Source organism: Mytilus californianus, unplaced genomic scaffold (genome assembly GCF_021869535.1).
Source record: "Mytilus californianus isolate M0D057914Y unplaced genomic scaffold, xbMytCali1.0.p SCAF_9, whole genome shotgun sequence".
Classification (NCBI taxonomy): domain Eukaryota; kingdom Metazoa; phylum Mollusca; class Bivalvia; order Mytilida; family Mytilidae; genus Mytilus; species Mytilus californianus.
In genome coordinates, this window is record NW_026262745.1 from 99,301,489 (window position 1) to 99,315,346 (window position 13,858).

Below are 13,858 nucleotides of genomic sequence, written 5' to 3' on the forward strand. Positions count from 1 at the left end.
TTAAACTAAGTCCCCCGCTGGCGGCCATCTTGGATGATGGATCGGCTACAAAGTAACAACACTTGGTCAGCACCTCATAAGGAACATTCATGCCATGTTTGGTTTCATTCCATTCAGTGGTTCTCTAAAAGAAGACATTTGTATGTATTTTCCATAGGGTCCTATGTTAAACTAAGTTCCCCGATGGCGGCCATCTTGGATGATGGATCGGCTACAAAGTAACAACACATGGTCAGCACCTCATAAGGAACATTCATGCCATGTTTGGTTTTATTCCATTCAGTGGTTCTCTAAAAGAAGTCATTTGTAAGCATTTCCCATAGGGTCCTATGTTAAACTAAGTCCCCCGCTGGCGGCCATCTTGGATGATGGATCGGCTACAAAGTAACAACACTTGGTGGGCACCTCATAAGGAACATTCATGCCATGTTTGGTTTCATTCCATTCAGTGGTTCTCTAGAAGAAGTTCAAAATGTAAAAAGTTAACGCCGACGACGGACGACGCCGGACGACGGACGCCAAGTGATGAGAAAAGCTCACTTGGCCCTTCGGGCCAGGTGAGCTAACAAAAGCTTGCGATGTTGTGCAAAGTAAACCCGTAGGCGAAATGTCAAAACCACCAAACTTGAACTTGATTTCAAGCACTTTTTACTCAGAAAAGCTCAGCAGGTATAATAAAAAATCATCAAACAAGAAGTGTCTGACGTGATCTAAAAATCATTTAACACAGTACAACTCAGCATTATAAAGTTCAAGAAGTGTCTGAAGTGATCTAAAAATCATTTAACAAAGTACAACTCAACATTATAAAGTTCAAGACTTATTGAATCATTCCTTAATACAGAGGTCATATGTTAAGAAAGTTTCAGATAGAGTAATAGACAGGCAAGGCGATTGCAGCAAACCACCAACTGCAAGTGGGGTTCAAATTTAGGTACAGATAATGCTTTACTACATAATTCCAATTTTTTATCATTCTGATCAACCGTGACCACAGCTAAGGTAATTACTAAAACATCAAATGGAGCAAAGGTAGTATGCTGGATAATTTTTGTATATTTTCAGGGCATACATGGTAAAGTTGTAAGTGTTAAACAAAATACCAATTTCCTATTTTCTCTGAGGTATGTCCCACTTATACCTGCACTTAGTTCTTACCTTGTATCTTTACCAGGACTCTCCTGGGCTTGTGACATAGTACTAGCAATGCTGATATTTTCCCTGAAACCTGCTCCACTAATTCCAGCACTAAGGCCTGGTCTATACATATCTTCTAACAGCTGACGAGCTCTCAACGACAACCCTTGTCTTCTGGCATCTTCTTCTCTATCTGGTCTCTCTAGAAAAATAAACATGTCTGTTTTAATCATAAGAAATGATTGATATGCATGCACATGAGATTACATACTATTTATCATGAATGTTAAATTTGTGATCAAGGATCCGAAAAATTTTCCAGACAATTTCGGTCATTTTGAGATGTTTGAAAAGTTGGTGCCCCTTTTCAAATTGTCGATATCAACTTGACTATATTCATAGCATCAACGAACATAACGAACTTGTATTGCTGTTTCATCGCATTAACTAAGTAAATATCTTACCATTACCATGAAGGACAGTTTAGGGAAGGCAACAGTCTAAAATTGAAATGATTTTAATGACTCAAAATGGTTAATTTCTCAAGACATTGCTTACGTTTCTTTCGATTTGACAAAAGTTAAAACCGGAAGTTTGCGATATTTTTAAAGTACGAATAATTCCGGGATTTGTTTTGTTTATCAAACTAACAGGAAATCACCGGCTTTTTATGGCTTTTTTATTTTATTACCTTTAAAAGTGATTTAATATAACAGATAATAGTTGCACTCGTTTAATTTAGCATGAAATCAATTTGCATTTTACGATTAAATAATAAATTTGCTGAAGACAATTTCACGCATGCGTATTACATAGTAAATAAAGCACATGTGTTACTCATGAAATAATACTTTTTTCTACGTTAATTTAGATTTAATTTTTAAATCAGAATTAATGACTGCCTTTGATGAAAAGTAAATAAATAATGAATACACTTGTCAGGGAACTTTAATGTTTTAAAGATATTATTCTGAGCTTGTGATCACTGTCAGGTGTGAATTAAAACCACAGGTAAAAAGTGATTAGCGATCATTAGCAAATGTTTCCCAGAGGCATTGATATAGATATTAGGAGGGCCCTCAGGATTATCAAACTACTGTAGTGGCAGTTTTATTACAGGAAAGGGATTATAAACAAAAACAAGTGATCGCAAGTGCAAAATGGCAATTAAGAAATCTGATTTCAAACATTGAGTCAATGAAATGACCGAAATTACTTCTGTAAAAAAATAAAATTTGTCCTAAATCCCAATTACTCGTTTAGGACAAATAGTTTCATCTTAGGACATGACTGGCAAATATGACCGTTTCCGGACCCTTGTTTGTGATTGAATGGCTGTCAGAGTTTAAGAATCAGTTATCTCTGCAAAACTAACCTTTATTACTGTGGATTCATTATTATTCGCTGGATACCAATTTTAGTGAACTTCGTGGGTACAGGTAAACCACGAATTTAAACCTTCAACGAATGACACATTTTCTATGAGGTTGTATGCAGACTTCGGCAAAACAAAGAAATTAAATATCCACAAAAATTAGCACCCACAAAAAAATAAATGAATCCACAGTACCTTTTACTCCAAATAAAAAAAATTCTTGTCTGGATAAAAAATTAATCAACCCTTGCATAAATTTTCGTCTCATATTTGTGATGTGGTAAAAATAAGTAAACTTACAAATTTTTTGGTTGTCATGATACATGCCGATTGGAATTAGACTTAATGCATATTGGCATAATAAGAAAATAATGGCACTTTTATTGTTGTTCTTCATCTGGACAGTTGCACGATATTTTTAAACATGGATAGAGGAAAGGTTTTTTCTGACCAATAATTTATTGTTTAAAAAAAAAGACAGGCTATTTTGGGAATAATCCCATTTGATAGTATTGCATCCACCGCTGAATACTGTAAAGCTTAGACTACCGTGACAGAATTGAGAATGAAACAATTACAAGTTACCTGATCCATGATTGAATAAAAATCATCATAAACAAGAATGTGTCCTTAGTACACGAATGCCCTACTCACACTTATCAATTTCTGTGTTCAGTGGACCGTGAAATTGGGGTCAAAACTCTAATTTGGCAATAAAATTAGAAAGATCATATCATGGGGAACATGTGTACTAAGTTTCAAGTTGATTGGACTTCAACTTCATCAAAAACTACCTTGACCAAAAACTTTAACCTGAAGCGGGACAGACTGACGAACGGACGGACGAACAAACGAACGGATGCACAGACCGAAAAACATAATGCCCCGCTAATATCGTAGGTGGGGCATAAAAATCAAATATAACTGATCAAACCATGCATATGAATAATATATATATGTGACCTGATTCATGATTGAATCAAAATTAACTCACCTGATCCATGACTGAATCAAAATTAACTCACCTGATCCATGACTGAATCAAAATTAACTCACCTGATCCATGACTGAATCTAAATTAACTGACCTGATCAATGACTGAATCAAAATTAACTGACCTGATCCATTACTGAATCAAAATTAACTGACCTGATCCATGACTGAATCAAAATTAACTGACCTGATCAATGACTGAATCAAAATTAACTCACCTGATCCATGACTGAATCAAAATTAACTGACCTGATCCATGACTGAATCAAAACTTAACTGACTGATCCATGATTGAATCAAAATTAACTGACCTGACCCATAACCTTTATATTAAATTTAACTGATCTGACCAATGTCTGAATTAAATTAAACTTACCTGATCCATGTTTACTATCAGATGCTAATGATGTTGTTGACCAATCTTTTGCTGCATTTAACCTGCAAATAAAATAAAATCAACTTCCAATAAGTATCATATATGTGTGCCTTAGTTATATTCCTCATAATGTCTTATGAATGAATACTTATGAATACTAAAACATTATAAACATGATTTATCGCTATTTTACTAAATTTTCCTTTGATCTTACTGACTAATAATTTCCTTTCTCAGCACAGTAGAGTGATATGAAAAATTATCGCTAGAAACTAAGGGTGCAAGTGCTGTTGTCAATGAAATTATCAACGTCGTCATAGGTAAAATATTGATAAACAGATTATCATTGGTCATCTCAACTCGATTGCTTTTCTCGCTTTTGCCGTACCGGATCAAGCGAGAAAATCAATCGCGTTGAGATGACGACCGATAATCTATAAATATATATTCACAAAAAGTGAACAGCACCTGATTACATATATAGTTTGCAAGTAATGTTGTAATTATTATCTCCTAAGCCAGCAGTTCATGTGGGGATCCAATGTCTGGTTTGTCAGTTCCTTCTATAAAACACAAGCCATTCATGAATGAAATTTATAGTCAGTACAAAGCGTAATTCACCAACATTTTCTGATTTTGAGATTTCTCCTACTATTATAAAATAGCAACACTTACTTTCGTCTATTCTTCTGTTCATCAAAATTTAACAATGGCATGGGGGTATCTTGGAATTCTTGACTTCTTTCTTGTACGTTTTTCGGTGACTTTTCCTTTTTCTCAGAAGAATAATATTGTTCATAATTGTTCTTACTCCTACCACTAGATGCTTTCTTCCCACTACCCTGACCATACGATGACCGATTCATTAACAAGCCTTCATTGTTCATTTGTGGCGAGCTATCATTACTTCGCCTATTGCCATAGTAACTACTAGGGAACTGAGGAACTTGAACACTAAAAGGTTGCTGTCGAGATTCAAGATTAGGGGACATGTTGCGACTGTCTGTAGGAAGTGACTGTAAAGACCGTAGTCGCATGTCGCCACCGTAGGGATCGGTGAACATGTTGAGTTGCCGTTGAAGGTTCTGTAATTCCATCTGTTGCATACACATTTGTTGAAGACACTGATTCATCATCAAACTTTGCTGTTGTTGGAATTGTTGTTGTATGTCAGGGTTCTGCTGGTACCCATAGCCTGAAAATATAACAAGTGTGACTCAGTACAAAATCAATTGTCGGTTTTATTGGTACTAGGGATGTCAACTCGGTGAAGATTTACTAATTGAGTACTCGTTAGATTTACCGAGCGATACTTGAGTACTCGCACGGAAAAACATTTACAAAATGGAAACACAAAATTATACCCATATTACGTATTGTGGGTCGTTGTCTTATGGACATAAAACCCTCAACATTATTTACTTAGGACTAGATAATAGTCCCAGGAATTTTATACCATAATTAATAGCTCATTTACTACATCCGCTAGTTATGTAAACTGGCAATAATCTAATCAATTAATTTATAAACATCTATAGAAAAATGTTTACTCAAACAATAGTATTTGTGAATTGTAAAAAAACACATTTAATGATCAACAAAGGGGTGATGATTAGAACTTACTGAAGTCTTTAACCATTCTCTGAGGGTCGATACAGGGTGCAACAAATTTGTTCTTATTAAGAAGTATTATCTTTTCAAATTTTTCTTGGACGAGTCGATTTCTCCACTTTATGTAACTAACAGTCATGCTGATGAAAATATTTGTTCTGACAGTAGAGAGGTGACAGAATGACTAACACAGATTTGCTAAAAGTGTAAGCCTTAGAAATGTGCTCTTGTTCATAGGCTACATCTGTTCGAGGGAATATTAAATGACAATTAAACGAAAACATTTGAAGCATATTTTAATTTTGATTAATATTTAATTCCCCGAGAGCCGCTCTTAATTAAAATATTTTTTCTTTAAGAAGGCAACAACATTTTAACGGAAACCGATTAGTCGAGTATTATTTTGGTATTTGATACTCGGTATTACCAAGCGATACCAGAGTACTTGAGTATTCATTGACATCCCCAATTGGTACCCATAAGCTGAAAAATAACAAGTGTGGCTAAATACAAGATCAAAGTCTGGGTTCAGATGGTACCCGTAGGCTGAAAATTTTAACCAAATTAATCCTCAGATGTTATAGGTCTGGACCTAGAACCAATAGAAGTATTATTTAAAAATTTGTATTGGTGTCTCGTAATTGATTTAGTTTTGGGTTGCTGTCTTGGTGACATATACTTCAAATCTTTTATTCACTTTTGTCCTGATGGCTTTTAATGGTAAGATGTCTCAATGGCCATCATACTACATCTTCATATTTTATACTAGATGGTTTTCCGTAATAAAGACATTATCACACATTTCTGTATTAACCCTTTCGCCGATGAGTCCCGGTTTACTGGGATTCACGCTTCAGACAGCTGACGATGAGTCTCGTTTTACTGGGAACGGAATACCGCTTTTATATTTCCCGCTCAAAACAGTGCAAACACGAGTTATCTTTCTTTGTTGAATACCCGGATGAAAGTGCAAACATGGCGCTTTCGTTTGTTGAAAACCGTGTCAAAATCAGAGGAAATTTACGGAATTTACGAAAATTTGAAATGAGGGAACATTTTTTTTGAAAGAATATGGAAGAATTGAAGCCAAACTAGTATACTTTTTTGACATAAAATGTCGTTTTATGTACAAAACACTTGGAATGGACATCTTTCAGTGTAAGGAATTTGTACAGCCTCATTAAATTTTTCAAAATTTTGCCGTTTTGGGTTAAAAAAATTACGATTTTGGGTCAAAGAGCAGAATTTTGAGAATTCACCTAGATAATGCCGAAAATTTGAAAATTTGAATATTTTATGAAGAAAAAATTATCAAAACATGAACAAAACTGTGAACATGGTGTTAGTGAATGAAATAAAGACACAAATAACTACAGACAAGTTTTTATTGACATTTATTATGAAGATCTCCCACTTGAGTAATAGTAGCCAGGGAAGTCATCGTCTCAGAGTAGCTTCTGTCTGGGCAGCTATCGGTGAAAGGGTTAAGTGATTATGAATACCTTTCAAAGATAAATTGTACTTTAGTTAGAAGTTCTGTAACTTACCGGTAGGAGACGGTTGCATGAGAGGACCAGGTGTGTCCCTCTGTAACAAAGACTGACACAAGTTTGTAAGTCTGTCGATTTGCTGTTGTAAGGATGCAGGCTCATCATCCTGAATAATATCTTCTGCTGACCTGAAATTCTGAAAAAAAATTGAAATATATCTTTTTAAAATATCTGAATCATAAATCAAATACAAGATAGAGAATGGAAATGGGGAATGTGTCAAAGAGACAACAACCAGACCAAAGAGCAGAAAACAGCCCAAGGCCACCAACTGGTCTTCTACACAGCGAGAAAATCCCGCAACCCAGAGGAACATTTTCATTTATGAATTGAATAAAGATATTTTTTGTAGATTTTTTTGGCGTTCAAAAGCATTTATGGCAGCACATGTGTTGAAAGGCTTCACACAAGTTATGTGTTTATGACAATGCTTTTACCCACAAATAAATCTACAAAAAATATGTATTCAATCTCCAAGGTAAAATATGTCAATTTGTATCATTTTTGTAGAAATAAACAAAGATGTATTAGTGTATGTGTATCAGTACATTAAATCAATCAATAGTGGTTCCTGTGATGTCTAATAATTATGATGTTTATTCTCCATTCTCAATACTCATCATCAGCCCTTTCCAATATCCTAAATGTTTATGTAATATTATGTTGATAATAAACCTTAAGAAGAACGACAATAAAAGCACTGTTCCTTTGCTTTTTTTTCTCAAGTGTGTGTAGCGATTATGTGTTATGAACTTATCCACGATATCCTTTCTTTTCTATTATTTTGAATGAATTACTTTAAGGTCATACAGATAAACAAATACGTTATCTGACAACAGGTGAGTTCTATTTGATAACTGTCAACCGAAGTTTACAAAAATGACAGGCATTGACTGTAGAACTACTTTTTTTGTTCTGTTAAATAGCTTGGATCATTTTGTGTTAAAAACAAGTCTCAAAACACATTTTCAAACTGACCATACAAACCTCTTGTCTTTGTCTACTTTTCTTTTGTTTCTTTGCAAAACTTCTTTGCTTTGGTCGAGCCCCACCTAAAATATGCACAACTCATTTTGAAGCCAATAAAAATCTTTAATGACAAGTTGCATCCGAGTACAATTTAACATAGAAAATTTTAAAGCAAACTGAAAGCAGATAAAAATTGATACCTATTCTGCATTGGCAGTCCATTTCTGCCAACATAACTTAAACCTTAGATTTGGTAAAAAAAAAAACTTTAATAACAAAACCTTGGAATTCTTTTTTCAAATGTATTAAACGCTAAAATCTTGTGATGATAAAATAGGAAGGGCATGTCTATTCCCTGGAGTAGCTGCATGGACTAGTTAGTTTTGTCCCCTCTGTGTTTCCTCAAAACCATGGAAATATTGAAGTAACAAAATCCATCCTTCTGTAGTACAGCTCTTACAGCATTAACAGATCCTTAACCTGCCCATTTTAAACCCTATGCCAGTTGAGCACCCACCTTTAGGTTCATTACGAGACCGAGGATAAGTCCTCTGCTTGGTTTTCCCTGCTCTGGCCATTCTTCGCTGACGTACATCATTTTCTATTGTGTAAGTTTCATTGTCGAATTCCTCTTCTTCTTCCTCAACCTGTACAATACCATCACTGGGATATCCTACAAATATACAATACCATCACTGGGATATCCTACAAATATACAATACCATCACTGGGATATCCTACCAATAAACAATGCCATCACTGGGATACCCTACGAATAAAAAATACCATCATTGGGATACCCTACGAATATACAATACCATCACTGGGATACCCTTATACAATACCATCACTGGGATATCCTACAAATAAACAATACCATCACTGGGATACCCTACAAATATACAATACCATCACTGGGATATCCTACAAATATACAATACCATCACTGGGATATCCTACAAATATACTCAAATATGTCATACAAAAAGGTTAGTGTAGTTCTGAAAAAATCTGTTTTATTCAATTTCATACCAACAAAATGAATATTTTCTGCTAAACATCAATTCCTGCCATGAAGGATATTAACAACAACCAATCTTTGGTTATTTCAATAAAGAGTAAAATTTTACATTTCTTACATAAATTGATTTGGAAAACTTCTAATAATTTCGCTCAATCATGAATTTTATTCAAGTTAAAACAATCGAGTGAAATTATTAGAAAATTTCCACATCAATTTATGTAAGAAATGTAAAATTTTACTATATTCAGTCATCTATCTTGTCTTCCTCAATATTAAAGTTTAAGTTTGTTTTCAAAATATATTACTACTAAAGCTGACATAACTTACCCATGTTTTGTTTGTTAGTTTTTTTGTAAATACTTACTGGTCTTTTGTTCTAATCTAATAAATCTTCACCTAAGCTCCCCTTTAATACTTAACATTATCTAATTTCATCATTCCTAGCCTGGTTCCCATCTACCCCATCCTAGCTGCTTCTTCCCATGTTGTCTACTAAAGCCCTTGTCCTGATCCCCTGTGTTACTTACCATCATCCACTTCATCATTATCACTAGCCTGGTTCCCATCTACCCCGTCCTCTGTGATGCTCTCCATGTTGTCTACAGTAGAACCTCCCCAAGTTGCCATGGTAGCATCAGCACTAGCAGCTCCACTGTAAGTAGAAGAAATATAAACTCTGAATAATACTGTATTTTCCTTTGTAAAAATAAGGAGATTTGGTATGACTGCCAATGAGACAACTATCCACCAGAGTTCAAATAGGTGGATATAAGCAATTATAGGTCACCATACAGCCTTCAACAATAAGAAAAACCCATACTGTGTAGTTGGCTATAAAAGGCCTGACATGAAAAATGTGAAACAATTCAAACGAGAAAACAAACGGCCTTATCTATAACAAAATAATTTTGGAAAAACAAATATGACAGACATGCACCAACGACAAGCAATCTTTGGTTATTTCAGTAAAGTGTAACAAATGATATGCATTCTGTGAGAAATATAGTTTCTCTACTATTGCATCAAGGGAGATAAAACATTTCTCCATTTTTCATTTTGTTGTTGTTGTGGTTAGGAATCTGCCTCATGAACTTCTGTCCTACATGTTCTTTTATTGATACAAATCAAACTTTTTTCACAGATATTTCCAACTGTCCTTACATACAATTTTAAGTATCAAAATTTACAAAATGTTACTGAAATTTTAATACATTGTAAATCATTCCATATAACTGTTCAATTCTGAATAAAAAAAAAGTAAAACAATCTTTATCTGAATACACATCTGACAATTGTATGGTAGTATTTACCCAAATGCATCAGTTGAAAAAGAAACCGTGTCACTTTGAGCATCTTGATTTTTTCCATAATTTTTCCTTGAGCCATCTTTCTTCATTATAGCTTCAACTTCTCTCTTTTTCTGTCGGAGTTCCTCTCTCAGCATTCTCTGTCTTCTCATCTTGTCATAAACTTCATCATTGGAGGAAACTAAAATTATATTGAAAATTATAAAATAATTTTAATGCAATCATACAGATTTTTCTAATTTTTGTAAAATATACTTAGAGAGAGTTGTCTCAATGGCAATCATACCACATCTTCTTTATTATATTAGCTATAGTTAACTTCTAAGTCATTTGGTCTCTGGTTGAGAGTTGTCTCATTGGCAATCATACAAAATCTATTCATTTTTAAATTATGCAGTTGCCATCAACAGAAATGGGATGAGCTATGCAATAAGTGCTTAATAACAGGTATCCAAAGAAAAGTGTAATCTCTATACTTACATGTGACAACAGTTGCATTATCACTATCCAAAACTTAACCCTTTCAACGCTACACAAAAAATAGAAAAATGGCTGCTGCTGCTGCATTTTTTTTGTGTTCATTCATTAGAACAGTATATTCCTTTTCAGACTGCTGCAACTTTTTTATTATTAGAGATACAGACACAGTTAGTGCATGAAAAATGCTTAGGAGAGCATGAACTGTAATGTTATGCAATTATTTTTGTAAAATTTTCATCAAGCTACCTGCATTTTCAGGTAATTAACAGGTAAAAGGTGTAAATTATTGTATTTGTGTTGAATTTTGAAAAAAAAAACTTTTAATCTGCATTTATTTTGTTGTTTTATCTGCCATATAATAAAGAAGACACCAGTTGCTTGATTCCGTAGCGTACATGCACCATACACAATGCATAATGTAAACGTGGCGCAAATAAGTGGCTCCGTCCTCAAAATTTTCAGTCAACCTCCCTTTCCCCCTTTTTCTACGTCTCTTAAAGATCGACCAAATTATATTTCCCACACGAATTGAATGTAATTAACACATTGAGATAACGGGAAACCTTTTAACTATTCCTCGTTGTCAGTTTCGCCATAGAAATGCTGAAATATTTCCATATTTACAGCGTCTTTTTCAATTTCCGCCATTTGCATTTGTCAAAATATTTTTTTAATTTTTCTTCTACTGCATGCTTTTACCATTAAAATTCCCGCGAATTCAAGCGCAAACGGGACCTTGATTCATACAAGGAAAAATTAGAGAGGACCCGAATGAAAACCGAATGGTTACGAGTCTGTATGAAAAATCCATCATCATCGCGACATATGCTGTGAACAGCAGGCGGCGTACGTCATCGCGGCATATGCTGTGTATAGCGTTAAAAGGGTTAAGTAGAAAATGAATTTCTTATAAGGAAAGATACTGAAGAATCATTATTATTCATGTGATACCAATTTTCCTGGAAATTATGGGTATTGTTTCACCACAAATTTACATGCTCAACAAAGTGCAAATTTTCTATTGACTTGTAATGACATTTTGACAAAACAACGAAATCAAGTATACAGGACAATATAATTTTTGTGAAGTTATGAAAATTGGTTTATACTGCAACTAGCTGTGTTTATTTCCTAAATATAGTAACAAAGCTATATTTTATGCAATGTCAATTTCACCATGGAACACTTTTTCCAAAATCAGGGGTTCATTTAGGGATGAAAATAAGTTTGAAATTTGCGCTAAAATTTAAATAGCTAATAATGTATTAATTCAAGTTGCAGTATAAAAACAATTAGGTCAATGTCAGAAAAATATAAACTTTTTTGTATTCAGCACAAAACTGGGGAAGGGCTCGGTTAACCTTGCCCTTCCCCAGTTTCTCAGCCTCATACAAAAAAGTTTATATTTTTCTGATATTGACCTAATATTGTATATTTCCACGAAAATGGATGATTCCAAAGTACCCCCAAAAGTAAGGGGAACCCTACATGTAACAACAAGTGCCAAACAGCACCCATCTTGCCTTGCCTTACATGTGACCAGACAGAAATTGGTGGCTACAAATGCATGCATGTGACAAAAGATGCCACATGCTGCTAGTTACTAAGAAATAGGAGGTACTACTTACACGTGACTACAGGAGCCCTATCACTACCCTCAACCTCAGGTTCATCAGGTATCTGTTTAGATTGTTTGTGTCTTTTATGAGTTGGTTCTGCATCTCTTTCCTGGTCTCCTTCTGCAACCTCTGACTGGAATAGAAGATAGAGTTATTTATAGATTCATGTATGCAATTAAGTACTTTCCAGTAGTGCATGTGCTTATAAATTTCATGTAAAGGATCCTATGCAAATCTGATTTTTTTTTTTTTTTTAATATCTTTTCGAAAAACACAAGTTCAGATTTCATTTTTCAAGTTTATGTTTGATGCTGCATTTTTGCATATTTTTTTTTTCTGAATGAGGAATAGGAGGGAAGTCTTTATTCGGTTATCAAAAATATGGAAACTGGTCTTTTATTTGGGAGATATGGCGTGAATGGAAGAAATTTGTTAAGTCTGTAAAATTTATTCACTATTTTTCTACTCTGCTTGGCATATACTGTATTGACAATTAGCTATTGTTTAAGACTGTATATTGACCTCAATATGTTTTGTGTTTTTTTTCCCTGTTTTTTGGGGAAGCAGTATGATATGGTGCAGAATGACACAAGCGACAAAATCTTTGATGATTATAAAAGTTCAGCATCAAATATTACGTGAATATTCAGGATGACAACATGTTAATGTCACATAATTAGACCCCAACAACAGGAAGTCAGATTTGTATGTGCTTGATTACAAGGAAAATTAAAAGGCTCTTAAAGAGCTAAATTTTTTATACAGGAAATCTAGCAACAAAAAAATACAATTTTTAATATCAAGAATAGAAAATCTAGCCTTTATTCATAGAGAAGTCAATGACAGATATGACTTTAAACTTACAATAGAAAATATACCATTTATTCAAAGAGAAGTCACAAACAGATTACAAGGACTTCAAACTCAAATTGAAATGGAAGTCAAAGACAGATATGACTTCAAACTTATAGCAGGAAATCTGGCATTAAATGTCTATAATTTCTAATGTCTATAATTTCTGATGTCTATAATTTCTGTTGTGTAACTTACAGTTGGAAATCTAGCATTTAATGTCTGTAATTCTTGTTGTATGTTCAGTAGCCGCTGACGTTCAGATTTCAGTTCATCTAACTCATCCATCTGTTCTTGCATCTTAGCTGCATAAAAAGTGTCTCTGAAATGTAAAACATTTGATTTAACTAGCATTTTCCCAGATAATCCATGTTTCATCAATCACTTCACTCCATTTTGATGAAATTTGAATTTGCAGATATAAAATGAAAAGCAGTATGTGATATCTGTTGATAAGTTCATACATGTCAATAATTTTAATTCACAATTCATGAGTTTTAAGCAATGCTTAGATAAACAATAAAGAAACAAAACATTATAGTCACGTTATCATGGTAAGCAAATC

General features: G+C 34.0%; 1 protein-coding gene across 7 annotated transcripts in view; it reads right to left on the reverse strand.

Annotated features, from left to right (window-relative positions):
• LOC127716649 (pericentriolar material 1 protein-like) overlaps nucleotides 1–13,858 on the reverse strand; it is a 66,269-nt gene that overhangs the window by 24,644 nt on the left and 27,767 nt on the right. For all 7 annotated transcript variants that reach the window (XM_052222896.1, XM_052222895.1, XM_052222894.1 and 4 more), the window contains 10 exons: nucleotides 13,492–13,615; nucleotides 12,451–12,574; nucleotides 10,346–10,523; nucleotides 9,563–9,687; nucleotides 8,529–8,684; nucleotides 8,030–8,094; nucleotides 7,040–7,178; nucleotides 4,557–5,076; nucleotides 3,882–3,943; nucleotides 1,159–1,339 (listed from right to left, as the gene is read on the reverse strand). In XM_052222896.1, the coding sequence (XP_052078856.1) occupies nucleotides 1,159–1,339; nucleotides 3,882–3,943; nucleotides 4,557–5,076; nucleotides 7,040–7,178; nucleotides 8,030–8,094; nucleotides 8,529–8,684; nucleotides 9,563–9,687; nucleotides 10,346–10,523; nucleotides 12,451–12,574; nucleotides 13,492–13,615 (1,674 nt within the window). The remainder of the gene's footprint in view (nucleotides 1–1,158; nucleotides 1,340–3,881; nucleotides 3,944–4,556; nucleotides 5,077–7,039; nucleotides 7,179–8,029; nucleotides 8,095–8,528; nucleotides 8,685–9,562; nucleotides 9,688–10,345; nucleotides 10,524–12,450; nucleotides 12,575–13,491; nucleotides 13,616–13,858) is intronic.